The sequence below is a fragment of the Cyprinodon tularosa genome, unplaced genomic scaffold, assembly GCF_016077235.1.
Source record: "Cyprinodon tularosa strain WSP-4 unplaced genomic scaffold, ASM1607723v1 ctg330, whole genome shotgun sequence".
Taxonomy (NCBI): Eukaryota; Metazoa; Chordata; class Actinopteri; order Cyprinodontiformes; family Cyprinodontidae; genus Cyprinodon; species Cyprinodon tularosa.
In genome coordinates, this window is record NW_024039042.1 from 121,791 (window position 1) to 148,205 (window position 26,415).

The 26,415-nt window shown below is 36.8% G+C and overlaps 1 protein-coding gene across 4 annotated transcripts in view; it reads left to right on the forward strand.

The window, feature by feature from the left end:
* The window catches only part of LOC119789080 (helicase ARIP4-like), an 82,955-nt gene that overhangs the window by 41,220 nt on the left and 15,320 nt on the right, over positions 1-26,415 (forward strand). Inside the window, exons 1-5 of one of the 4 annotated variants that reach the window (XM_038293844.1) lie at positions 8,289-8,561; positions 16,766-16,951; positions 22,874-23,117; positions 25,852-25,985; positions 26,089-26,250. In XM_038293844.1, the coding sequence (XP_038149772.1) occupies positions 16,945-16,951; positions 22,874-23,117; positions 25,852-25,985; positions 26,089-26,250 (547 nt within the window). In that variant the 5' untranslated portion in view covers positions 8,289-8,561; positions 16,766-16,944. Of the gene's footprint in view, positions 1-6,251; positions 6,444-8,288; positions 8,562-16,765; positions 16,952-22,873; positions 23,118-25,851; positions 25,986-26,088; positions 26,251-26,415 lie in introns of those variants that run through there. The other 3 variants (XM_038293845.1, XM_038293843.1, XM_038293842.1) reach the window with 3 other exon arrangements.

Here is a 26,415-nt window from a genome sequence, read left to right on the forward strand (position 1 = left end):
TTCAATGAAATTCTCCTTTAAAGATTTTTAAATATTATGGTGTTGCTGAAACATATGTTGAGATGTTTTTTCGTGTTTTATCTACTGATTGTTATCGCAGCTATGCGCATCAATATTCCAGTGATCAACATCTTGCAGGAAGCACCAAACACATTATGAGCAGTAGCGGTGATGAAGGGCTTAGTGGGGGGGTGTATATGCTTTAAAATAGAATATAATGGGTGTTTTATCTGTTATATATTTTCTCCTATTCCTTTTATTCACATATTGGGTATAAGATGCGATTGCAGTTTGGTATGTTGTGACGTTCTCCTCTGTACCACGAAGTAGAATCTTCAAAAGGAGTTTTCTAACTGGAGTTCTTGCTTCTCGCCGTTTGAAAAGTAAATGTTAAAAGCGAAGCCCACTCCTATTATTACTGTTGACGCACATCAAACATGCAGCTTTCAGTAGCAGCACGCACTGCTACAGATGGGTAAAGTCCTGCGCTGGCTGACTGACGGCATGTTGTTGAACAGCTGCTGTGATCTTCTGACAATTTAACCTCTTAATATCCACCTCATTTTAGGAAATCCTCGCCCATTCTGCATACCCAACTGGAAAAGCAAATAACTAAGGAACTGTAAACCCAAATTACATGTGTGATACATTATTTGAAAGCTAACACCTCCTAGTTTCTGAATTTACACAGGAACATTGGGTGAGTAAAACACCCAAGCTGCATCAAGCCCAAGCTGCATCAGTTCAAACAAGACTCAAAGTTGTTTTTGTAAGTCTCGAAAGCAATAGGTCTTTTTTTAACAGCAGTAATTAAGACATGCTTGCTTGTTGAGGCTGCTTTTTCATGGTACATTTTGACATGCTGCTATATCTGTGTTAATTGTGCTTTTGTGCTCGCTGTGTCCATAAAATGAACTAGATGATTGAATTGTGGACAATCTAAGCTTTCCAACGATGTCTAACATGTCTATATTGGTAAACATTTTACCTATGTAATTTTCATATACCGGTATTCTGAGATATTTTCTGATAACACCAGCTGATGTTTATCTTATAAACACATGGTGTTTCATCCACACACATTATAAATGTGGCTTTAAAATGTTTAAAACATGTTTCAAAATTATTTTTTTCACAAATACCTTTTGTTTTATAGCTGGTTAAACAAATAAAATGAGATTTAAAATTCCACCTGACATGTGCGACTCTGCGGGAGTAATGAAACAGCAGGTATTTATTTTTAGCCACACCCCTTAATGGCATGGCATCATTGGAAACTAGAGGCTCAGACCTTTCCAAACAGGGGTCAGAGGTAATTGTGCCACCATTTCAGGTGATGTTACCAGCATGCGTTACATAAGCTTGCTCTGGTATTGTTATTTTCTATTCAGTTCGTTTATTATCATTGTGTTCAGTGGTAAATTTCAATGAAACAACAACTAAATCTTAGGAGCCAAGGCTTTTCTTATGCAGAAGGTCTCCGATAACGTAAATCAGAAAATTTTTCTGACCAGATTCCCTTTTATGAGTTAAAAAAAAAAAATGCATTTTCACATAATTTGGTAACTGTGCAAAATTGCATTTCACTAAAACTTGTGCTCTAACTTATTCAGTCCAAATTTGCTTGAGTTATAGTCAAGATGTGGATCTATAAAGTCTGAGGGATCATCAAATGGGGTTTCATGGTGATTTGCAGTGTTTATTTTGGAAAAAATTTAGGCGATGCCTAATTTTATTTTATTTTTTTATTCATTTTTTCTTTGTTCAATCACCTATAAATCAGACATGGTGACATTTAAAATGGTGGTTCCACCTGAAAAGTATTCCTCAATGCATTTCTGTTATACAAATATAAACAACTGTATTTCCAATGTATAGTTTGGGAGCTGTACTTGCTTTAATTCACATATCTAATTTCAGGTGGAATTTGCTCCTAAGACCCTCTTGGCTTAAGGGGTTAATCATGTTATGCCCACAAAAGAAATAAAAACTTTGATAAAACTTAAATTTTAGATGTTTCTAAAGCAGCTGTTGCTTTATTGTATCAAGATATAGTTGCAAAAAAAGAACAAAATGCTCCCCTTTAACTATATAAAATACAAGTTAAAATAAAGGCATCAAAATGAAGTGTTTTATTGTTTACAATATAAACAACATATCAATCATGCTATTGATTAGCATTGACCAGACAAACAAATGAGCAATCAAACACATCTGGAGCTTAAGGAACGGATGAGCTTCGTGCTAACAGCACCCCTGGGATTAAAATATGGGAAGTGAACCATATTAAAATTTGCCGCTGCATATGCAACATTTAAACATGGACAGTTTATTTTAATGATTGTTTATTTTTTCACCCTGGTGTGAAAGAAGCTACCGCTTTAGTAATGCTTTATGGTAGTTTTTTTATTGTTAAATCTAATTTTGCATTAAATTCAGCCTGAAGTAATATACTCTTTAACAAGAGCTTGTAATATTAAAAGAAAAGAGGAAAGCAGGGCTTTTTAACTAAGTTGCTTATTGTTTGTTTTTTTGTTTTTATCTTTCCAGTGTTTTTTTATTACCAGTGCAACTAGAAGAGAACTACGTGTATAAATGAAATCATGTTGGAGGTGTTTTTTTTTTGCAGAATCTAATCACATACATTTCCTTTTTCATGTATTTTATGAAATAATGTTTTGTGTCAACAGGTTTAGTTAGTCAAAGGATTTTACTATTAACACAATACATCGCACACCTACATTTTTACCCCTTGTGTGATGTAATCCCCTGGCTTTGGCTGAGCCAACATCTTTCCGAAAGCAGAACTCCGCGGCTTAAATGCCATATTCCTACATTTCCATGTTGTCTCATTCCATTGGTCACTTTAGGTTATGTAAACAGTGAAATGTGAGCTCTTCTTCCTCGCAGGGGGTGTGGCTAAACAGCAAAAGTGTGGTAGTGTGGCAAAGGTGAATGTTCATGTGTGCAAGAATTTTTATGTTACCAGGCAGACTTTGCAGTCTTTGTTTCCTCCATCACGTCTTCTCCTCCCCCCTCCTCCCTATTTCTAACTTGGCTGACCCTCCCCCCACTTGCAGTGGGTTAGAGTGAAGTCATGTGAGACATTTACATCCCATCCTCCATGTTTGCCTGTGAATGATCATCCAACAACACCAACAAGGGTTTAAGGGATTTTCAGGTTCACACTCTGTATAGGTTTGATTTTTTCCCCAATGGTTTTATTCCTGTAAATGCAGTTCTTCCACCTTTTCCTGCCTCACGTTCTCTTCTTTGTCCCCTTTTTAATCTCAACATGCACGGTTAAAACCAAGGACCAGTATTAAAACTTTCTTCTTTTCATCACATCAGTCAACCCTTTTTTAGTAGTGATTTTTCACATTTACATGCTGCTCCCTTTTGCAGTAAATGTGGTGTTCATGATGTGTTTAATGGTATTAATGAAGTGCTATACTATTTTCTGAAGCCAAAAACGGATTTTCCAATTACTGGACTGACCACAAAACAATCTGCTCCCTCCTCCGACTTTGTATTGTTTTTTTTATTTTTTTAGTTTTATTGATTCCCTCTAGCCATATCCTTTTTGCTTGTCTCTGCCATCTGCATACAGTTAAAGGATGATGGTTTTTGTAGCCAATTTGTTCCTTCTATCCATGCAGAATATCATATTAGAAAACACAGCAAGACTTTCTTGAAGCAGATGAGCGACGGCAGGAGAGGACCACACTAGGTGCAACTCGTAACCACACGAATATAAAGCTGTTTTTTCAACCGTGTTAAATTAGTTTGGCCAAAAAATGAACAAAAACACGGATCCATTCTGTAGATCTAGGAAAATACTAACTGGTAATAGTTTCAACACCAGCTTCTGTCCTGGTATAATTCCTGACCACAGCGCTGTCATGTTCTGGTAGATGTGGTGAAATAGATGGCATTTTAGATTTGCTTTCTAGATGTGCAGCTAACTAATCTGCTGCCGCTGTTTGGTCCATTAAAATGTCAATATGGAGCCAAATCTGAGAGGGATGTTTGCAACACCTTGCTCATATTTTGCCCTTAATAATAATAATTAAATGTTATTGATCTCACATTGGAGAAATTTACCTCTGATTGTAACCCATCCCCTTGGGGAGCAGTGGGCTGCCATCATGGGGCGCCCGGGGAGAAGTGTGGGGTTAAGGGTCTTGCTCAGAGCCCCAGAGTGGCAGTCTTTGATAGTGGGGGTTGAACTCAGATCCTCATGATTCCAAGCTCTATGCTCTAATAACTAGGCTGCCACTTCACTTAAGAATTAAGCAATGGCAAAAAATATCGGTAGGCAGAGACCTCAGTTGCTTACGGGTCCATGACCTCTAAAGGGCAGATTAGACTTCAGCAACCGCACACATCAAATTTTTCTTGCGTCTGTTCGCAAACCAGTTTTGCTGGTATGCTTCTGCACAGTCAATCTGGAATTTCTAGGGACGCGCAGCACTTTCCCACCAAAGCGAAATGGGGAGCCTATTCGAGAAGTCATGAGAACTTCGGCGGCGCCAGCGGGAGTGTTTAACTTCCAAAACATCAATGACGCGTCTGCAAGATATCACGGTCACGGAGGTGGATCTAGAGTTGCTAGACCTCGAAGATTTTATATTTATTCATATAATTTGTCTGAGGCATTGTACAAGTGGTTGTACTTCCGAACATCTTCGAAAAACTTTTCGTCATAGTTGTCCATTGTTGCTCGGTTTTTAAAAATTGTGCGCCGAAACGAGAAGGACAACCACACAGACAGTCGGAAAGGCATACCAAGGACCAATCACAGCTGCTTTTTGTCTGCGCACTTCCGCTTTAGGTATGCGTGGGTTCTGACTTGTCAGGATTTTCTGAGACAGATTTGACAGTTGCAGAGGCTATGCGTCAGAAGCATAAATTGGCCTTTAGGGGCCCCATCACTGACACCTGACAGGCCCCCTACGCAATTGTAGATTAGGATGTCTCTTTGCAGATGCAACGGTGCAAAAAATTCCTCTTAAACTCACCTGATACTGAAGTGACGATCCGTACTGGAACATATTTATATCACAACACATGGCAGATTTCAACATGATGGTGAGCCGTTTAAACACGACACCAATAGCAAAGCAGACAGTGGTACTTTTAATTACTATGTTAATAACTGTGTATAGTTCATTAGACGGTTGGTATAAAATACACTCGTATAATATGTTTCAAACCGCAATAAAGATCTTAAATGAACATATTTGAATGTATTTGAGTATTTTATTTTTTACACTACAACTTGGAATTATGGGTAATCCAGAGCATAGATTAAAACCATAACCGTTATGTACAATGTGTTACCGACGATGGATACCAAAAAGAAAAGAAGAGCTGCTGGAAGAATGGAAAAAACTTCCAAAATAAACACGTTCTTTCAAAGACCTGAAGAGAAAGAGGTAGACGTTGCTGCTACGACGATTGCTATTGCGACCAGGAGATGAATGGAGAGAGTGTTGGTGAGGAGGGGGTCCTGTGAAGCCTGTGTTGTGCTAACATGTGGTGGTGCGCTGTCACCAATGGTTCCATTCAAGGTGCGCAGTCACTATTTTTCCTGGTGTGATCATATACTACTGAGAATTGCATAATGGTATCCTCTTGGCCGATTTATGGAACTGCCGCCGTATCCTGAACCTTTATCAGGTGTTGTACTTCATATGGGGCCCAGCCAGATAATGTTGCTTACAGGCCTATTGTTGTGTCGTTACGCCATTGGAATTAAGACCTGTCTGAATGTGGAAGTGGTCCCAGCTTGGAACAAGCAAAGTCTAATAAAGTGGTGGTGGATCTTTTACTTCACAGTCTCCTCAGATTCAGACAGATTTTCATACAGTTTTAGATCTCAGTATTTAAAATGTCCCTCATCTTAAAAGTTTCAGTTAAATAACCCCACAGTCATCTGCTGCCCCCTCCCCTCCCCAGTCCTCTGGCCCTCCTTCCCTCCATCCTCCTGTCCATCTTGTCCTGATTGAACCCGGTACCTCTGTTACCTAAGGCAGCCTTTCTGTTGTGGGCGTGGCTTACCAACGTCACTCCAGCTTCTGTGTCAGTTGACAAAAAAAAGGAGGGGGGAGGGGAGGAAGAGGAGGCGGACAGGAAAAGCAGCCCCACTGGAGGTGTGGAGGGGGGGCTCCTACAGCCGTCCAGCTGAGGCTCTTTTCAGCGACTCATTGTTTTGTAATTGTCCCATTGGCGCTGTGTCCTCGCCGGTGAGCCGGTTAAACTGTGAGACCAGCCTGGATGTTGGGACGCTCACACACACTCTGACACACTAGTGAGGGAATGTACTTGGAGTTTAAAGATGGAGCAAACAGCTGGAGTTAGTTTTTAAAGTGGATCATTTAGGAGGAGGTATGGATCTCTCTGCTCTGTAGGAGACAAAAAGTTTCAGCCACATGACATGGGTGAGTAGCTGGAGTTTCTTTTCACTCACTGGGTGTATGTCAGCTCTTCTGGCTTCAGGCTGACAGCTGTTTTCAAACTGTCCCCCCCCCTGACATCCTTAAGTTCATATTTCTGCCATGTGTATTTTTATCAGACATAAAGCAGGGGGAGATGTATCATACTGACCTACATGTGCTAAAGTGCCATTCTGCCAGAGGAGTGCTCACTGGTTTCATAAGCATATTATGAAATAGAAGCTAGAAGTTGTCCTTGTTCTCCCAGGGAAATCTTAGTTCACAAAAAAAGTTTTAAAGAACTAAATCAACTAGATGCAGATTTGAATTGTTTTCATCCGAATAAACTCTAAAAATGATTGTCTAAGTAGTTTTCATTTTTAGCCTCCTTTAATTTTTAATCTCAAGTAGTTTTTTTCTCTTTTTTTAAATATAGCTTTTAGCAAAAAGTAGTAAATTAAGAATTAAGGATTCTTGGGAGGTTTAAATACAGCAAACATGTGACAAATCTGATTAATAACTAAAATTGGATTAAGTCCCCTCAGGGATCAATGTATTTTCTTAAAATTTAGGTAAAACTGTTATTTATCAGTACTGAATTGATATGATCATTTAATTTAAAATAGAATATAACCTGGACCACTTTATAAACTCAATTAAATGGACACAAAGTTTGTCCCCTATATAGTAATAATAATAATAATAATAATACATTTTATTTGACACTCCTTTCTGGACACTCAAGGTCACTTTACAGAAAATAAAAAAATAAATAAAAAGAAAAATGAAAATACAAAAATACAAATACAGGAACATAGAACAGTATATAAAATGTCCTGGTCAGTTTTTCTATTTCTAAAGAAAATAGAAGACAAGAAACTGAATTTCACAGATTTAACATTGAAATTTGTTACCCTTCTACAATAAAGTTTATTAATATTTAAAAGGTCAATGATTAAATGCTTTAAACTCCGATGTATGTGCCTTTTGTGTTGTGGACACACAGATATTTGTAACCCCAACAATTACCTTTATTTATATATATATATATATATATATATATATATATATATATATATATATATATATATATATATATATATATATATATATATATATATATATATTATGCATTGGAAATTCCTTTGTTTGTGTTTTTAGAGTAAATTTACTGACGAAGAGTATCTTTATAAGAGGTTAATTAGCATTAAGTGAATTTTTTCCATCTATTCCTTGATTTGTGTTTATTTCCAAAGGTTTTTATACCACATTTTTTGTTCTGTAGGAAAGCTTGACCTAAAGATTTTAAGTTGAGAAAAGTTAAATAACTGTCAGTTTACCTTTATTTTCCAACACACATTAATGTTTGCTGCGGTTGCCGTATTGTGAGCATTGTGGTGTCATTTTTATAGGTATTTTCTGAAACCTTGACCCACATTCTTGCAGCCATACTTCTCATTCTTCTTACACAACACAATTGACAGGATATTAACTTTTCTGAGGCATGTGTGCAATACAATATGTCACTCAGATAATTATAACTTAATGTGCTCCAATGTGTGTCCTGCACAGCTAATGTAAATCTTACTGCATATTTTTTGCATTTAACGTATTAAAGTGTCTTGTTTAGTTTTAAGTTTAAGAAGCTTTAAGAAAGTCCACATTTACAGCATGAGTCTGCAGAGTGGCTCCTCCACTCTGCGTGTGTTCGTGGGTGTGTGTGTTTTTTCTTTCGTTTGTGTGTGTGTGTTGGGGGCGGGGCAGTGAGTTACTCTCAGACCCTGCTGTCTACATACCCCCTGAATGGGGCCCCAGCTCCAGCATGCAGCGTTATGTAAGCTTTCATCTGCCTTCCTCTGCCTCACATTAGTTGTTTTTTGAGTAGAGGGAAACATACAGATCGCTCAGCTGTAGCAGTCAGTCATTCACTGAAGCTGCTGATCAAAGATCTGCATTAAACCAAATTTAAACTTAGAGGAGGGTGATAAACCTCCCCACTTATATTCAGATTATTTTCCCCCTGAAACAGAAGGGGGTTCCAGTGTGACACAGACAGGCAGAGGGGTCTGTTTTTCTTTCCCCTGATCATCATGCTGCTTCTGGATGAATCCGAGTCATTTGCAGGTAGGTGGCTTTACTTCTCACACATCTCACATGGGCTCAGTGTTTATTTGGAGGATAATCTGTAGGAAGTTAGGTTTTAGAAGTAAAAGATTTTGCTGATAGAGCTGATAGAGAACAGGATTTGAAATTAGATTATTAAAGAGCAAAAACAACAACAACAACAAAAAAAATATATAGGAATCTTTAAAGGCTGTAGTTGATGAGGGAGATAATGATTGGTGCTGCTGTGGTGCAGTGCTTCTAGTATGCAACATCCTGTTTGCAGAAAAGCATCACCAATAAAAGGCAAATCAGGGCAATCAAAGCAGTAAAAAGAGAAATTTAAACATACAAACTATTAAATGTAGAGAAAATGTTTAAAAGTTAAGCAAGGAGGCAGTTCAGCACCTCAGAGGTGATGGTTGTTAAGTTACTTAACATTGTTGTGTAACAGCAGATTCATCCCTACTTAAGAATGCATGCTCTGTCCGATCAATAGTCCGCAAAAATCTTTAACTTTTTAATTTATTTTTCATACCTCTGATTCTCTCGGAGATTCTGTTTTGTTTTGTCTTCATTTTTTTCACTTTTCATGCTTTTGCCGGTGTTTTCAATTCACGTATGCAGCTTCTCTTGTCATCCGGGCCATGCCTCCTGATTGGCTGCTCGTTTGATTACCTAAAACCTAGCTTGTTCCTGATTGGTGGAGCCAGCCAGGCCTGAGCCATGCTTGAAGTGTGAGCATGTGGAAGCAGGAAAACAGATGGTTCAACAGAGCACTAGGTTAGGGGGCTAAACATGTGAGGCAGACTAAACTAAAAGTTTGGAGTGCATTTATGCCTTATGATTTTTTATTTTATTAACTCAGCCAAAAAATAAAAAATAAAATAAATAGAAAGACATCACTACTTTTAATTCGAATTTTCAAATATATTTCCAAACAAACTATTTTTGTGACATCAACTACTTTTGCCATATTATTTCCAATTTTATTCATTATCTAGTAGACCTACACCATAAGGACATGTTCAAATTCTCTGTTCAATTTTTTGCAGCATTGTTAGATAATGTTGGATGTTTTTGTTTCTTCTAGATTGAATCTTTCTAAACATTAGGGCTGAAACAATGAATCGATTATTGAAATGAATTAATCAATTAATCGTTACCTGGAGTATAGAGACTCAAAAATGTGTCTTTAGCTGACAGAGCAACCAAACCTAGAGCAGCAATTATACCAAAATTGTAAAAAAAAAAAAAATATATATATATATATATATATATATATATATATATATATATATATATATATATATATATATATATATATATTTATATATTTATGTATATACAGTACTTTTTGCATGTAAGATTAAAAAAAGTCTATGAATATGTTCAAATCAGAAATCCCCAAGTAGAAAGTTTTTTGTTTCACCTGGTTTAATTTCATTTAAATTCATTTACCATTATTAATTGATTAATCGAAAAAATAATCGTCTGATTTTTCGATTTGCAAAATAATCATTAGTTGCAGCCCTGATAAACATACAGATTATTACACCATTTAAACTTTTTTTCACTACATTTTTTTTTCTTTTGTGATGCTGTGGCTTTGACTAGCTGATTCTAGTGTCTCTACTATAAAGTATGTATTTATTTCTAGCCTTTCCGCTCTGTAACATACTCCAGTCCTTTACTGGTATTTGGGATAAGCAGATCTAACTAGAAAAGCAAAGTCTGTGTATTTAAGACAATGTAGATCCTACCTTTATCTAATACTTAAAAATGTCCAAATTCAGTGTGTGCAATGGTAGAGATTAAAGTGTTCAGATGGAAGACGCAGAACAACATTCCTCCACTCTCCTCAGGCTTCCTGTTACCGGCTGAACGTCTCGTTCTCTTGCGGCCGCAATAAGCCTTAGATGTGGAAGAAAAGTAAAAATGACCCAATAGCTGTTTCTTTTTGTTGGGTTGTGGAGACGGAGTAGTTGATAACATAGCATGTCTCAGAAAGAAAGTCAGTTTTTTTTGTGAATAAAAAAATCAGGAAAATAGTTGAACATTGTAAGTTTTTTTTTTTTTCTGGTTGTGGATGTATGAAGTTTGCATGTGATGCAAATGATTGTGTTTCCTCTTTGCACTGTTAGATGTTATTTATGGTATTCTTGCAAAAATGCACAAAGCTAAAAAAGAGAGTGCATATTGATCTGATGTGGAGAATTTATAAATATCCACATTTCTTTTTTATTATTATTCTTTGGCTGTCTGGAACATTTGATGATTTATTATCACTCAAACGAGTCGTGATCAGCAGTGATAAGGGCTAAAGAACGTTCAGTTCTCCTTCTAAACCACGGTGCTGTGGGTGTGTATCTTCATCACAGAGTGAGTACAGTCTGTCCGTTAGTGATGAATGGCTTTTTTAAAGAAGATATAAATTTAGTAATACACCTGGGCTATAATAAGAGGAAGGGAATGGTTTGATAAAGTTTAGATTGGTTGTTAATGTCAAATAGGGGCCAGAATCATTGAGATGGTACAACCTGAGAGTCCGAATGCTTTTCTAAAATTTCCTCTTTTTTTTCTTTCTTTGAACCATTTTTATTTATTGACAAAGTAGCATGTTGTTGTTCAGGTGGCAGTACATTTTTTTTTATAAGGAAATGGTTTAAATGTGCAGATAAAATGCCACATGTTAAACATTTGGTCAAATTTTATACACCAACATGAACCTGCTTGTTTTCTATCATAGAAAGGGAAGAAACTACAATAAATAAATCTCATGCCATCAAATATCCAGTCCTGTCGCAAATATTAACTTTGTTGTTTAAAAATGGGATAAAGGATGTAAACGCTGCATCTTTTTTCCCAGATGGGATAAAAAAAAGTCACATTTGCCATTAAATCACAATTTCAGCTTTCTTTTAATCTTCCCTAATGATTTCCTTACCAGCTTGTAATGAAAGCTATAAAAAAAAAAATCAAAGAGTGGCTACAAATAGTTAGATAATTACTGGCTTAATAAAGAAAGGATAACGTAACTCTTGTGTGGAGCAATCAGCAGGTTGAGGTTGAGATTATCTTCATCCAGAGAGAATTTATGCATAACCTTGAAAGAGATTAAGCAACATTTTGAATCGGATAATTCCTTTAACATTTAAGTAGAACTTGCATAAATCACCAAGCCAGACTTGTACACACTATGGCTGAATGTACCAGCATGTTTTAATTTGTTCTGATATTTAAAACGTTAGGTCTAAGAAATTATCCTATTTGAGTTTATAACTGATTATAAAGAGTTTTTGCCTTTTGCATCTATTTCTGTAGATTTTACTTGGCTGTGTTTTTGGTTTTCTTACCACCTAAAGTTATTTTGCATCTTAACCCCTTCTTGTTTTAAGCTAATTTACTTCTTTTAATTGCTTTGTGTATTTATATATATATTTTCCAAATGATCAAATAACTCTGCTGTCTTATTGCATGTTATCTAACTGTTGTGATGTGGGTGGAGAAGCTCACTGACGAGGCCATAATCTAGTCTATGAAGGGACTTATAGTTGGTTTATTTCAGCTATTGCCTGGATTAAAAATGAACGACCTGTGTGACACAGCTGGTTCTTTAGTCAGGGGAGCTTTAATGAGTTGCTGTGACTCAGCAAACAGGGTTCTGTCTGACTGGACAGTTTGTCATCCAATTTTCAGACGATAACATTCGCTGACCACCTCTGAGAAAGTATGATAACATGCATCTTAAAAAGATCTGCTGGTTCTTCTTGACATTTATTAGAGTTGGCCTGATTATCTAGTCACAAACTCGGACAGAAACTTAGCATGTTTTGATTTGAAATAGAGCAATAAATTCGGACACAGGTTTGTGCCAGTGTGTCTCTCAGTAGGTGGGATTTCTCAGACGTATCTTGCAGAGGCTGAGAACACGCTCTGTCTGCCAAAGGACATTACACAACAGGCTATAGTTTGACCAGCACACTGACAGCCAGTTGTAGCTTCCAGCGTTCGTCCTCTCCGCCTCTTTCCTCCTCGTCCGATCTCTCTCCCCTTCCTCCTCCTCCTCCTCGGCAGCTTTGACACACTGGCCTACAAATTGTTGGGTTCTACCTTGCCTCACCTCCTGCTTATTACATTGACTCCCTTCCTTATTCCTCTCCTTTCTCCTCGCTATGAGTTTCTCATATAACCTCATGGTTTTAGTGACGCATGTTGCCAGGAGGAGCGTTTCATAACCTACCTGCCTCGCTCTAATAAAGCAGCCCTTATAACTAATTCAGGGCAGTCTGTTATATAAGAGATGAATGTGTATGTGTGTCCATCTGCCCGGGTGAATCTGTGCCTTATTTGCTTGTTCAGCTTTTGACCTCCTAAACAATAAGTTTAGATTTAGATTTTCTGTTGAAATGTTTTCTTTTTTTTAATATCAAAATGAAGGAACTTATTGTAACTTCCATATACAGTTGAAACCAGACATTTAATCAATATATACTCTTTCTTTTTTAAGTCATGTGTACCAAAATCTGTCGATTAGCTAATTTACACAATGATTAGTTTTATTTTCTCTCCAGAAAAGCTTTCTTTCAATTCTGATGTCTTCATATAATTATAAAGAATTCAGTTAGTTAGAAACCCTTTTTTATTGTAGTCTCTATGATCTACGTCTTGATTTAATGGAGGAGGTGTGAATTAACCAATCAGAAGCTCTGGCATCACCATTGTGGCTTTTTTGTCTTTAAAGATTAAAAAAGAAAAAAAAAATATATATATATATGTATAAATAAAGAAATAGATAATAAAAAACAAATAGGAATAATGTTGGTAATCCTTAAATAGGAACAGTTTATGCCTATTTAATACCTTTGAAGTTCTCTGTTTCTATATAATGCTTTAGTTAGTTTCCGCAGTAAGTAAAATGTTGAAAACCTCTACAAGATAATCAATCTCACAGCAGGAATGTGACTGAATAAACTTCCTGTTTTTCTCTTTGTCTATTGATTTATTGATCTGTTTATCTGTTGTTTTCTCATTTCTCTCCCACCTATCACCTCATCATCCATACTGTCTGTTGCATTTTCCTGTTACTCTAATATCTGGGATTTGAGAGCAGTTGCTAAAGTATGAGAACAGCTTTCCAAACAGCCGAAGCGAGATGCAATTATCAATGCACTGACGGGGAAACGTCGGTAGCTCTGTGTTTTTTTTTTTAACCTGTAAAATCGTGCTTTTCATCTCGTAAATGTGTTCTGGATGTTTATGACCAGGTGCATCTTTGTGAGAGTACGCTACGCGCTCAGGACGTGAGGTTGGTGTGAACACGGCGGTTGTGTAACAGCCAGAGGCAGCAGTTATATAAGCGTCCCTTCTTGTCCGAACCGCCTCAGCAGCGGTGGCTCGTCTTTTTAGGAAGCAGCTCCCTTCTGATGTCAGACTGAGAGCTTATGCTGGTCTGTGTGTTAATAAGAAAACTAATTGGGCTCCTGATATGTGGGGTTGTCTTGTGTGGCAGTGTTTGGACATCTTTGTGGAAGTTTTGTAGGAGGCATACCTTTACTCTTATTCCAACCTACTGACCTGGTTTAACACATCTAGTTTGATCTGTGAGCTGCAGGTTGGTGTTAAATCAGATAAAGCTTCCTGTTGTCTGGGGTTTTTCCGTCACAGGTTATTTGTTGACAAAAATGTTAGATTCTTCAATTGAACAAAGAGAGCAAAAACTTTTATTTTTTCACTTGTTTTCTCTGAGTTAGCAGCTTTTATTTCCAACAGAATTATATTTTTCTGATTATTCGAGACAGTAGATACAACATTAATCAAGTATTATCAACCCACTGGAAAATAAAAGACTCATAAAGGTCACGTAAAAACCATAAGTTTACATGTAAATTCAGAGGAAACTGCTACCTTTAAGTTTATTTGGATTTGATGCATTTCATAATAACTCATTTCCAAAGGTTGGCCCATGATCCCAGTTGGGATCCTAAAAGGACAAAAAACAAAACGGGTCTGGAGGTGCTGTTCCAAGGTAAAATGTGTGTGTGATGTGTTTTATAGTGTCTTTTTTTCTTTAATTGTCTTTGTTGCATTTCATAATCCCAGCGTTACACAATTCCCACTCATGATTTCCAAATCATGTTGAATAACTATCATGGCATGGTGGTAGAAGGGGGGCATAGGGATGTATGTTGTTTGCTTTTCTCTTTTTGAACACATCAAGCTGAGAATCTGAGCCTTTTTTTTTTTGTTCAAACCTTATTTTGATAAAAGGATTAGAGAAACCATTCTAATATTGTGTTTCATTGACGTCTTCTATCCATTTCATTCCGGTGTATTTCTCAGAAACCTCCAGGGTTGAGTAATCAGTTTTTCCTGAGTGTGTGTGTTTTAGAAGGATTCTCCACAGTAGTAGTAGGATATATCTGCTGTCATCTGTAATCTGCTTACATAGACGGCAGCTGGAGGGCATTGGGGCATGACACAGACAGAATGCCCATTTCACTCCCTCTTTTTCTTCCTTATTTAATGAGATTTTATGTTTGCGAATAAAAAAAAAAGATAGCAGAAGCAGGAAAGTGTAGATATTAGAAACAGGATTTATTTAAAGAGGGAAATAGATATTGAAATGGTTGAAACTGAGGCAAACAGTGGGACCTTGGGTAAATGCTTTGCACCATTTGTCTTACCACTGTTGAGTCTGCAGAACTTTAAATGGGGTCAACGACTGAGGAGCTCGGTCTAGACATCAGTCCTCAGCTGCTTAGCTTCATGTTTTATAGATGCTAACACAGAAATGCTAAAGTAAGTGATGCAGGGATTTCCTTAACCTTTGTAAAGTTTATAGATTACAAAAATAGCTTCATGGAGAATTGCTCTTGGTGTAGAATGTTACCGTTCAGATTTGACTAGCCTATTTGCTGCAATTTTAATAATTCAAACATTGGCCTACACTTAACTAAGATGGGCATCTGCTGTTTAGGCTTGCAGTTTGAATAGTAATAGTTCTATAAAGATGGAAGTCGATGGTGACTAAATTTTTCTGTGTTTTTGTACAAATCGTTAAAAGTTAAACGTTGTCAAATCACATTGATTCATTACCTCATCACTATTCATCATTCAAATAGACACAGGGAGCAGAAATTTAGTTCAATCTAACAGCAATAGATCAGGTTTTATTCCAGCTATGTGCTGATCCTCATGGGAAAGGTTGTCTTCCTTCAGGCAAAACAATATAGCTTTCGTCCACTGGGTGGAGCCCAAAAATGCTGATTTGCATTTTTTTTAACCATAAAAATATTCTCTGATCAGTATAGAATTTCTAGATCCACTCTGAATGGTGCAATTACATTTGATTGCAAACTGGAAGCTTCTAAATTAAGCATCATTTTATCATTCAGTCCAAAAATAATAAAAACTGAAATAACTAATTTTCTTTTATATATTAATTAAGCTATAAATCAGATTCTGGCCTTTTATCTTGCCCATCAAATCCTTGCAGTACAAATGAAACATTTCAATGGAATTCTCTCCTTGAAAAATAAAATTTAAAAGAATAAAAGAGAACTAAATGGATACAAATTAGATCTTGTTTATAACTATTAGAACGTGTTTGCTCTACTGATTACTGAAATTTTGTACATTCAGACGTTTTCAATTAATGCAAAAACCATAATTTTAAGTTATTGGCTTCAACATAAGATGTTAGATCAGTAGCTGCATCCCTCTTTATGTTAGAGTATCTGTGTCTCACTTAAAACATTTAGTTTCATATTCAGGGGCTTGAAATAAAGGCTTACATTTATTTTGCCACCCTAATGTAATCAAAACAAACTTGTGAGACATCCTCGTCGAAAAAAAATTGTTTAATTTGATATAGAAAGGTTGTAAAACATGACATCTCATTAAACATGCAGGAAATGGACAAGCCAAGAAGTAATGTGCAAAAAAAATTATAATTTGTCACTTTTGGTGGACAGCGTGAGTGCAGTGGTTGAAACCAAGTTACCATTTCTAAGAGTAATGAATTTGTCAGGCAGATGAGATCTGCTCTTTTGCTTTTTTTTTAATGTAGTCCATACATATATGTTTTCAATTTATAGACAGGATAAACATAACTATCTTGCAGCTTTAAATAAACTCTCAGCATATGCCATTGATGGATTTATTTATTTAATCTTGTTGCAGAAGGAATCCCCGTAATAAACTTGTTTCATTGTTTTTCTCAGGTTTTTGCCTCAGTTGGTTGGAGGAGCACCAAGTTTGTTTTTCCCCCACACATCACTGACCAAGTTATTGAATTGGAAAACCTGCCACGGCTGCTGTGTTACTCAGTGACACTTCAGACTCCTGATGAGACAGCTCTTTATCAGGCGCTTACTCGCATGTTTTCTGCTGCTCTTTAGACATGAGAGGTCAGACCTTCCCACTCACCTTCAACTCATTTTGTTTTAAGATTTAGATCAAAACAGTTTTGTTTGGTTTTAATCTTTCAATTCGTGTTCTGCTGGTTGCAAATTGATGGTTTGATTCAGTCACCTAGCAACTGGTAGCCCTTACACTTGAATTTTCTCACTCCTAACGAGGTGGGCACGTCTCATAGGTGGAAATGACATGATGATTTGAATCATCACGTAGCTGCCTCTTACTCTAGAACTACTGCTGCTATTTAGCTCTTCACTTTGTTTCTAGTTTTTGATTAAGTCCAAGGGTTCTCTACTTTGTCAGATTAAGTGCACAGCGATCATAATAACAGGATTACAATTAGTGTGACAAAAACTCAGCATGTCAGAAATGTTAACAGCATTGCCAACATACCTTAGTTCATTAAATCCTTTAGTCACACAATGAAAGAAGCTGCCAGAATCCTAATATGCTTAAAACTGTCCACCTGAATGTGCAGCACTGAGAATATGTAAGACGTATCATCTATATCAGGATGTTTAGGCAACTTGGAAATTAGTCTAGGCTGTTCCATTTTACATTTTCACTCACAGCTAAATTCTTTGCTTACTAGACACGTAATTTCAGTCAACAAGCTATATTATTTTCAAAAAAACCTTTAATTTTTTCCCTTATACCCTCTGAGCTGTTTTTGTCCATGTTCGATCAGCAAACTTAGGCTTAACTATCAGCTTAGTTTTATTTTTATACTGAAGCAGAGCAGTTTAAAAGCATCCTAATGCATGCAATGGGTACATAAAAACTCCCACCTTAATTTAAAAGTTGTTTTTACAGAAAACAATTTTTCATCTTTATGTTGTTCGTGATAGTGTAAAAGCACTTTGCATTTGCTGATCATGAAACAAAATAACATTTTTTTTTTATTTCGCAGCAAATAGATTTAGATGGTTTTACTTTTTTAATCAAAGGACTCCAATTAAATCACATAAAAGTTTTTGGTACAGAGTTGATCATATATAATAAAACTCAGAACCCCATATCGTCTCTGTTTATAACTATGTTCTGCCAATTTGCGTCTTTAAAACAGCTGCTAAAACAGATGGTTGCAGAAGAAAGAAGCTGTTGGCAGAAGGAGCCGATTAACTGTAGGTTAGGACATGATAAGCTGACTTTAATATAATGAATCTCTACCTTATTATAATAAATTACATTTGTCTAAATGGGGAGTTTAATGGATCACTGCCCATCCTGTAAGGTGTTGAGATTTTGGGATTTGCAGTTTCTTTGGATCTCAGTAAGAGAAGCATAGATTAACCTTTTATTTATACAAGTAATTTAGTGCATTTCAGTGGATGGGTTGTGCAACCTTTTAGGTCATGAAGGGCTAATATTCCTCTGAAAAATACCTGTAATGTTTTTTCTTTCAGTCTTTGCCATTTGTTCTGCTGTTTTTAATGAATCAAAGATTTCAGCCCCATAAACACATATAGAGACAGCATATAAACGTACGCTGCCTCAGAATAATGTATAGAGCTTGATAAGCTGTTTTACTGTGAATTTCTTCTGGTTTATAATAATTTAGCTTCTCATAATGTTAAAAACTTTGTTTTTAAACGTAGACCTAAGCTTTAAAAAAGCTCTCCAATTATTTTACCGCATAAATGTGAATGTTTAAGCTGAGATAAAGCCCTTGTTTCAGTCATAAAACGTTCACAGTCTGCCTGCAGCTGCTTCCAACCTGTTAATTGCCTTAATAAGAGCATCCCACTCTCCTATTATTGGTAACTTCAAACAGGAATCTGGAGAGCAAACAAGACTCTGCTGCACTTACTGACTTTTATCTCTTTTATTTAAGTTTTCTTTGGTTCACAGTAAATGGTTGTCATTTGCTGGTTTAAACCTTTTAAATGAAAATGCAAAATTATTGCTGCAAACGAGATTTGAATCGTGTCAAACTAAAACTGGACTCAGTCTCAGCTGAAGTAAAAGGTGCATCTAAGAGCTTCCAAAAGCACATTTCGTAACAGATGTGAATAAAATGCTCTCTTTCTCTTAGTGAATGAATCTTTAACTTGTCGGCCTTTTGACCCAAGAGCAGGAAGCGGTCCTGATTCCCAGAATTTGCGTCTGCTTGGTTTGCCTATGTGTGCAGCTGCAGTATTTTTAATGGCTTTTTATTTGTTTTCCACATTTTCTCTCTCCAGCTTCGAACACTGACCTCGTTTTGATCTCTCTCTCCTTTCCTTTTTCCTTTGCTTGTCCTGCCTCCGCATTGTCGTCGGCCTGTTTGTGTGTGAGTCTGCGCTGATGTTGGGGCTCTGTGCTTTTCAGGAACTGTTATATAACCGTTGTGTAAGGTTGTGCTGGACAAATGGAAAATGGGGTTTATGATGGTTTCCAGGAAATGTAGCTAATAACATGAATAAAAAGATTGTTTTCTTTCTTTCTTTCTGTCCCTCGTGGGATCAGAGGATAAGGTTAATTAAACTGTTTTATTAAACCCACTCCATTTTAATGAGAAGAACCACAATCCCCATTCGTTCTTCTCTGGAAAATCTAAACCATCTGATGCACTAATGTTGCTGGCAGCTGAAACAAGGGAAAGCAGTGATTCATTTCTGATAGGATCTCATACTCTCTTCTTTTGTATCACATTTGCATTTATATACATTTAAAATTAGAACAAATTCAAAAGAAATTGTGGAAGTATGTATATGATATATTAAGGCTTAGTTAACTGTACGTTTGCTGTAAGGTCGATGATCCCTGCCTTAGACCGTATCCAGCCCATTGAGGTGTATTTATATTTTTAGATCCTGACTCCTTGATTGTTTTATAGTAGAAAACGTAATTTAATTTGTTCCGGATCTCAAATGCTACTATCTTTTGAAAGCATGTGAATATACTGTAATTATGGGGAAATGTCAGCCTTGTTAAAGCATTAGGAGAGAGCTGACGAGGGTCACAAAACAAAAGGCAAACAGCCATTGCATTTGCTCAGACATTTCAGCTAAAGACCAAAGAGTCTGAATGAGATACCAGAGCTGATTAGAGTCTAAATATGTGTGCTTTTATAACCACAAGCTTTCCTATATCTTGATTTCTTCTTAAGCCAAAAGAGAAGAAGGGTTCCTTTCTGAAACATAAAATGTCAACTTGTCAATCACACAGATATGTGGTAGAGCTGGTGTCATTAGCAGCCTGATTAAGAAGTTTGTCGCCATGTAGACAGGCTGTCGGGGCGTTTTATGTAAGTTGTTTTCCACTTCATACTGAGATCATCATCATCAACAGGCTCCGTGCCCCAAGAATTTTCTTTTTTAGTGAGTGCCACCAACCATATGTACGCTCTCATGCCAGGTATCACGCTGTGAGCACGTCTTCTGCCTGTGTTTCGGGGGGAGGCTTGTGTGCGTCTGCAGTATAATGGCTAATGTGTGTCCGGGTAGCATCCCACTGTGTCCAATCTTCCCAGTAGAATTGTTGGACTGAACTATAACCTTGACATGTGTGTTTTTTTTATACCCTGGGAGGGGTACAAAACATGTCAGCACATAAAGTTATGAAGAGTTTCTCTAAAAATATGGGAACAAAACTGCTGTCAGATGTATAAGAGACTTTAAAGAGGGCAATTTAAGCTTTTATGGTTAGTTGATTTATTTTAGATGGGGCTTAATGGAGGAAATCTGTTCCATCTCTAGTATGTTCCCCACAGAAATACGAACATGAGCTGGTTTACATGTGTGTTAGATATTTATGTATTGATTAATGTTCTTTTATGAGCGCTTGTCCTTTGAAATATGTCTGTCTGTGCGTCAGTGTTTGTGCCTTGTCTTGTGTTTCATAAGCCGTCCATTTTTATGATGCAGTTCTTACATAAGCTAGAGATCTGGTTCAGTTTGCTTCCAATAAAAAAACTGAGAGAAAGAGGAGCAGGAGGGCAGGAAGGGAAAAGGTTAGATTTAAGTATGAACGGATTTAGGGAAACGGATCAAAGAGCAGAATGAGCTGCAGAACAAGGTTAAACTGTTATTTTTGATGGAGGTTTTGGCTCAGAGAAGAATTTTCCCCATGCTGATATAGATAGGTTTAATTTAGGTTTGTGTTAGTTAGACCAACAGCTTCACATGCAGATGGAGAAGACAGACATTAAAAATAATAGAACACCATGAGGCTCAATTAAGATTTGGGTGTAAAATATTTCCAATTTTCTTTTTTTTTTCAATAACTGTTTCTTAGAAATGCATCCATGTGGTGGATTTTCAAACACAAGTGTTTTTTTTTTTGCCTCCTTATTTCAGATTTCTTTTTAATAGGTAAATAAAAGATATAAGAGCATGTTTTTTGTTTTTTTTCCATTTCTAACCCTGCTGCTATAAGCAGTCAATGGTTGCACCTTGATTGTACTCCATCCAACCTTTCTGTTATGTGCTTAAAATGTTACTCTCTCTCATCCTTAGTTACAGATCACTTTTTCACTCTTTCTGTCTTTATTTCAGGCTTACCCCTGATCAGGGATCAATTATTTTTGAGTCTTCTTTACTTGATTTTCACAATATAACATAAATATCTCCAGTGTGTCTTGATTGCACTAATGAAAGGTGCATTCACTGATTCAAAGAAGATCAGATCTGTTTGGTTCAAACCAGCCTAATGTGTGTTTAAGGGAATTATTCACGGCCCAGGGTCTTTATGCATGGAGTTTGCATGTTGAGCACCTGAGCATGCTCACAAAACAGTCAAAAAAAATGACTGTTATCCACACTCCTTAGGCGTGAGTGTGTGCGTGAATGGTTGTTTGTCCTGTTTGTCTCTGTGTTGCCCTGCGATGGACTCGCGACCTGTCCAGGGTGTACCTTGCCTCCCGCCCGTAGAAAACTGGAGATAGTTACCAGCACCCCTCATGATCCCACTTGGGATAAAGCGTGTCAAAAAATGGATGGATGGATCCATAAATACTGTTTACCAGCCGGCTCCAGCTAAATACTTGAAATATTCTATTTTCAGTCATGAAAGCAGACAAACTTCATAAAGCCACTCTACAGTGGTTTCTGAAAAAGCTCCTGAAGCATCTAGTCCTACACAACTAGTGTTAGTCCAGGACACACTGCTGTGTCACGCCTCGTCATATAGAAATGTCTGGCATCTCCTTACCATTCAGATTCATACTAACATTCATGTTGATCCTTAAGATATGAAACAAAAGGGAACTGGTAATAATTATGGACGGTGTGACCACGTTTTACCTAATTTAAGAGGGTTTCCTGTTTATTTAGAGTTGTTAATCTGTAACAGTGAAACAGCAGTTCATGCAATTTTCCCTGAGTCATCAAGTGTTATAAAACATTGTTATGCAAGCCTCTCTGCTGCTGCTGTTGTGACTTGGCAGAAAGCATATTTTTTATTCCAAATAACTCCTGATCCCCCTTTTTTCTTTAAAAAAGAACTTTCTGCTTTTTTTTAATGAAACATAAAAAAATGTTATACATATTAGTGCACATGTGGTTGAGGGTGTAAAGTTTGATTGATATTGTACATAAATGTCATCATTATATTAAACAATAGCCTTTGTATTTCTTGTATAGATCCAAAATACCTCCATCTTTTATTTTCTTTTTTAGTAAAGCTACAGCTATAGCTCTATAATAATGTTCTAGAGGAACTTTTCCATTAATAGCTTAAACACCGGGCTACATACAGCATGGATAGAAAAGCTTCTGTTTAAAACCTGAGCAATTTTATTCTTAACAGTAAAGAAACCTTCTTTAAATGCAAATGTTGAACCTATAATTGATTTATTCTGTGCTTCGGCTGTGTTTGTATGCTTTTTTTAAGTGTGTTAATGGTAATTATTATGATGGTTGATAACAACTGAAACTGATAGACTATTATTGTTATTGATCATTATCTGTGTTTCTGTTTTCCTTGCACAGACCAGTCCCACAGCGCCCCCTTCTGCTCGGAGAATGAGGCTCAGGGTGGCGACCCTGCTGTATGGCAGTGTACCCCTCCCCCATCTACCTCACCTTCAGTGGAAACGCCTGCCCACCCGCCCACCTCACAGCCAATGTCCAGACCCCACTCAAGGCCTGCAAGCCAAAGCCCCGCCCCTCCCTCTGCCACGGCAGGAACTAAGAAGAGAAGCTCCAAGCCGGCTCACATGAGACGCAACATCAGGTACTGAAGTTGGAGCCATCAGCTGAGATTCAAACACAGATCTGAGTCAGAGAGCTTAGAACAACGCCCCCCTGTTTATTCTGTAGGGATATCGAAGAAACAGCAGAAAAGGCAACAATTAACCCACATATTAAAAGGAGTGAAAATGACTACATGAAAGAACTGTAGCCTATTAGTAATGGACATTATTAAAGCCTTTGGCACGACCAATATAATAATAATAATAAAATGTGATTTTAGATTTTAGATGCTTTAAAAAGCTACATCCTACCACTAATACACTTTGCATTTTTTTTCTATTAGAAAAGCAAATGCAGCAGTTACCCATAAAATCTGTAACTGATTACAGATCTGCTGAGTTGGCAGCTTGATTCCTCCTTAATGCCTGCAACCATCATAAAGCTGAACTGCAAGAAAAGATTGAAACACAGCATTAGGATGAATTACAAACATCTATTTGTGATCTGGCTTTCATTTAAAGTTTCTGTCTCCTTTGTGGAATATCTCTATTTGAAAGGCTTAGACTCTGTTTTAAAGATATTTTAAAAGAATTCATCACACATGTATTTGGGATATGGAGGTAGCTAAAGCCTATTTTGATTTATTAAGGTAAAAAGGATTTAACCAAAGGATAAAACAACAATCAACAATAATACTGTCACATAAGACTTCTGATTACTGTCTTGATCAGTGGATTTGTTCTAAATATGATAATCAGAGATATGTGGCATATTTCAGATCCCAGCTTTTTGTTAATCTTCGATCTTTCTGTGTTTTTTTCAATATATCTTTCAAAACTAGGATTAACAACAATGCTAACAAAAATTTTTTAGCTTTATTAGCATTATGAACTTCAAAGGAGCATAGCACAAGTTCCAGAGATTTTAAAGATGTTTGCACTCTCTGGCGCTCAGTTGAAGTGACACCAGTGCTGTGCACGAGGCACGGGTCTTTAGTATAACTTATATTTTGGTTATTTTGAACAGAGCTCACCTTTTTAGTAAAAACAGGGCAGATTGCTGGTCCCTTTTTGTTTTCATTCAACAAGCTGCCTTAAATGCATCAAATTAACAATCATAATTCGTCCTCCTAATTGTCAATCATTCTGGCGATATGTTTACGTAATGCCGTTCTACATACTCATCCCCATTTTTACTTACTGTTGGTGAATCTGACAGTGAAAAAAAAATGCAAATCCTCTTTTGGAAAGTAAGCTTGTATGAACGATGCAAACAGCAACTTGTGCACAAGGAGAAACGGGCTTGTGCACGCTCTCGCACGCGTTTTATAGACATTCTCTCTCCGGAGAACCCGCCCTCTACACCTTTAAAAAAATGCACATGCACAACCCTGTACTCTCTCCGGAGCGAGAACAGGGTTGTGCATGTGCATTCTTTTAAAGGTGTAGAGGGCGGGTCTTTTCAAAAATTCGTAAAATTCCTCCACTATACCTTTGATATTTATTCTTATTCAACCACCAACCAGATGCCCTCTTTCATAACACTTACATTTATTTGTTCTCTTGTGTGGGATTAATTAGGGTTAAAGAACACTTGTGGCTGGTCTTTTATATCCATCCTCATCAACAGTCGGCCAGTTAATTTCTCTCTATAGCAGGGACTCGACATAGTAACCAGGTCAGCTGAAGTATGCGGCGAGTCACATCCACTCGCTCTCAAAAAAAAATGTTGTCCGACTGACTGATGGCGCTTAAAAAGGCGACTGTAGTAAATATAGGAACACTCATTTTACATGTAAGGTGATTGTGAGGGTATGTATGAAAAAGGAAAAATGACATTTTAAAGGCGGATAATCAGGTGTTGTAAAATGTTTTTAAATGTATGCGCCATTAGCTTAGTCCAATTTCATACAAGTTTTTCCTGAAAGTTTACTGCGTCCTGCTGGCATATTAATTCTTTTTGTTTTAAAGCTTTGATTTTGCTCTGTTATTAAAAAGCCTTTTGCATTAAGTTTGATGCAATGATAAAAATAAAAAAACTAAAACAAAAAATAAGATGAAGGCATTATTTGTGAAAAATAGTTTAAAAAAACAGCACAAGTAGGAATAGCTTGCATGCCCAGAAGCCTAGATCCTAAATAAAGAGCTAACATGCCTCCGTCTGAAATAGTTTCCCTTTAAAAAGCTGATTGCACTTTTTATTCTTGCTCTGAATTTTTAAACACCTGAATTTAGTTTGCTTTCATTCTTTTTTTTCCCCCTATGCACAGAAAATCATAAAATTCTTGTCACCAACAGATTTCCCTGTGCTTTCTTATTTTTTTTCTCCTCTTGGGAAGAAAAGAAACTGTAGCAAAGCTTTTAAACATTTATTGAACAGAAATGAACATGTCAGCTTAGTATATTATTGTTTTATTTTAACTAAACTATTTGCTAACCTTTTATTTGAGGTCTACCTCTTGTCTAAAAATATGAATCACTTTCCTTTTAGCAAAACCTTTTTTGAGATCATGCATTTATAAGTCCATTGCAGAACTCTTACAATTCACAGCATACAGCTCCCTTTTGTTCACTTTAAAGTCTTGCATTTATAAATGAAAGCATCCATAACAATGGATATGTTACATCAGCTTTTACCAGTGTTGCAAGAGCATTCCTGAAATTACAAGATTCATCTGTCCAAGAGCAAAATGTCAAAAAGACGATATCACCTCTCTGATTGTGTTATAATAAGTATCATTTCACCTAAGTCATGTTTCTTTGGCTATTTTACAGGAAATTGTTGAGGGAACATCAGTTAGATGCAGTGACCAAAGCCGCCCAGCAGGAGGAGCTTGAAAGAAGGCAACGCCTGGGAGAGCATCGAAATCAGGATTTTCCTCTACCTCTGCTGCCTGAATATACAACTGGTACAAAACTCCTCAGACAACATCGCCACTTTAAACTTTGCTCTTTTATTATTGTAATTAATTACAGTCTTACATGTTGCATGATTTTTGTCCGTCTCCTCAGGCGATGTGCCCTCACTGTCAGCATCGGTGTCATTCCAGCGAGATGCAAAGTCCATCAGACAGGATGCCATCTGTTTGGGGTCCAGCAGCACTGCCATCAGCGAAGATACCTGCAAAACTGATGTAACCACCTCTGCAGTTACAGCAAAAACACAAAAAACAGGTAAAACATCCAAGGTTAAAATGAAAGATTTACTTTGAAACAGTTAAAAAGGCTTCAAAATGAACTGTTTAAGTTTTTGATGGTAAAACTTGTTTCAGTTAGATAAACTAAACCACTTTTAAAGGTTGCTGTTTATGAACAATCTGTTCTTGATCAGGTTGTAGA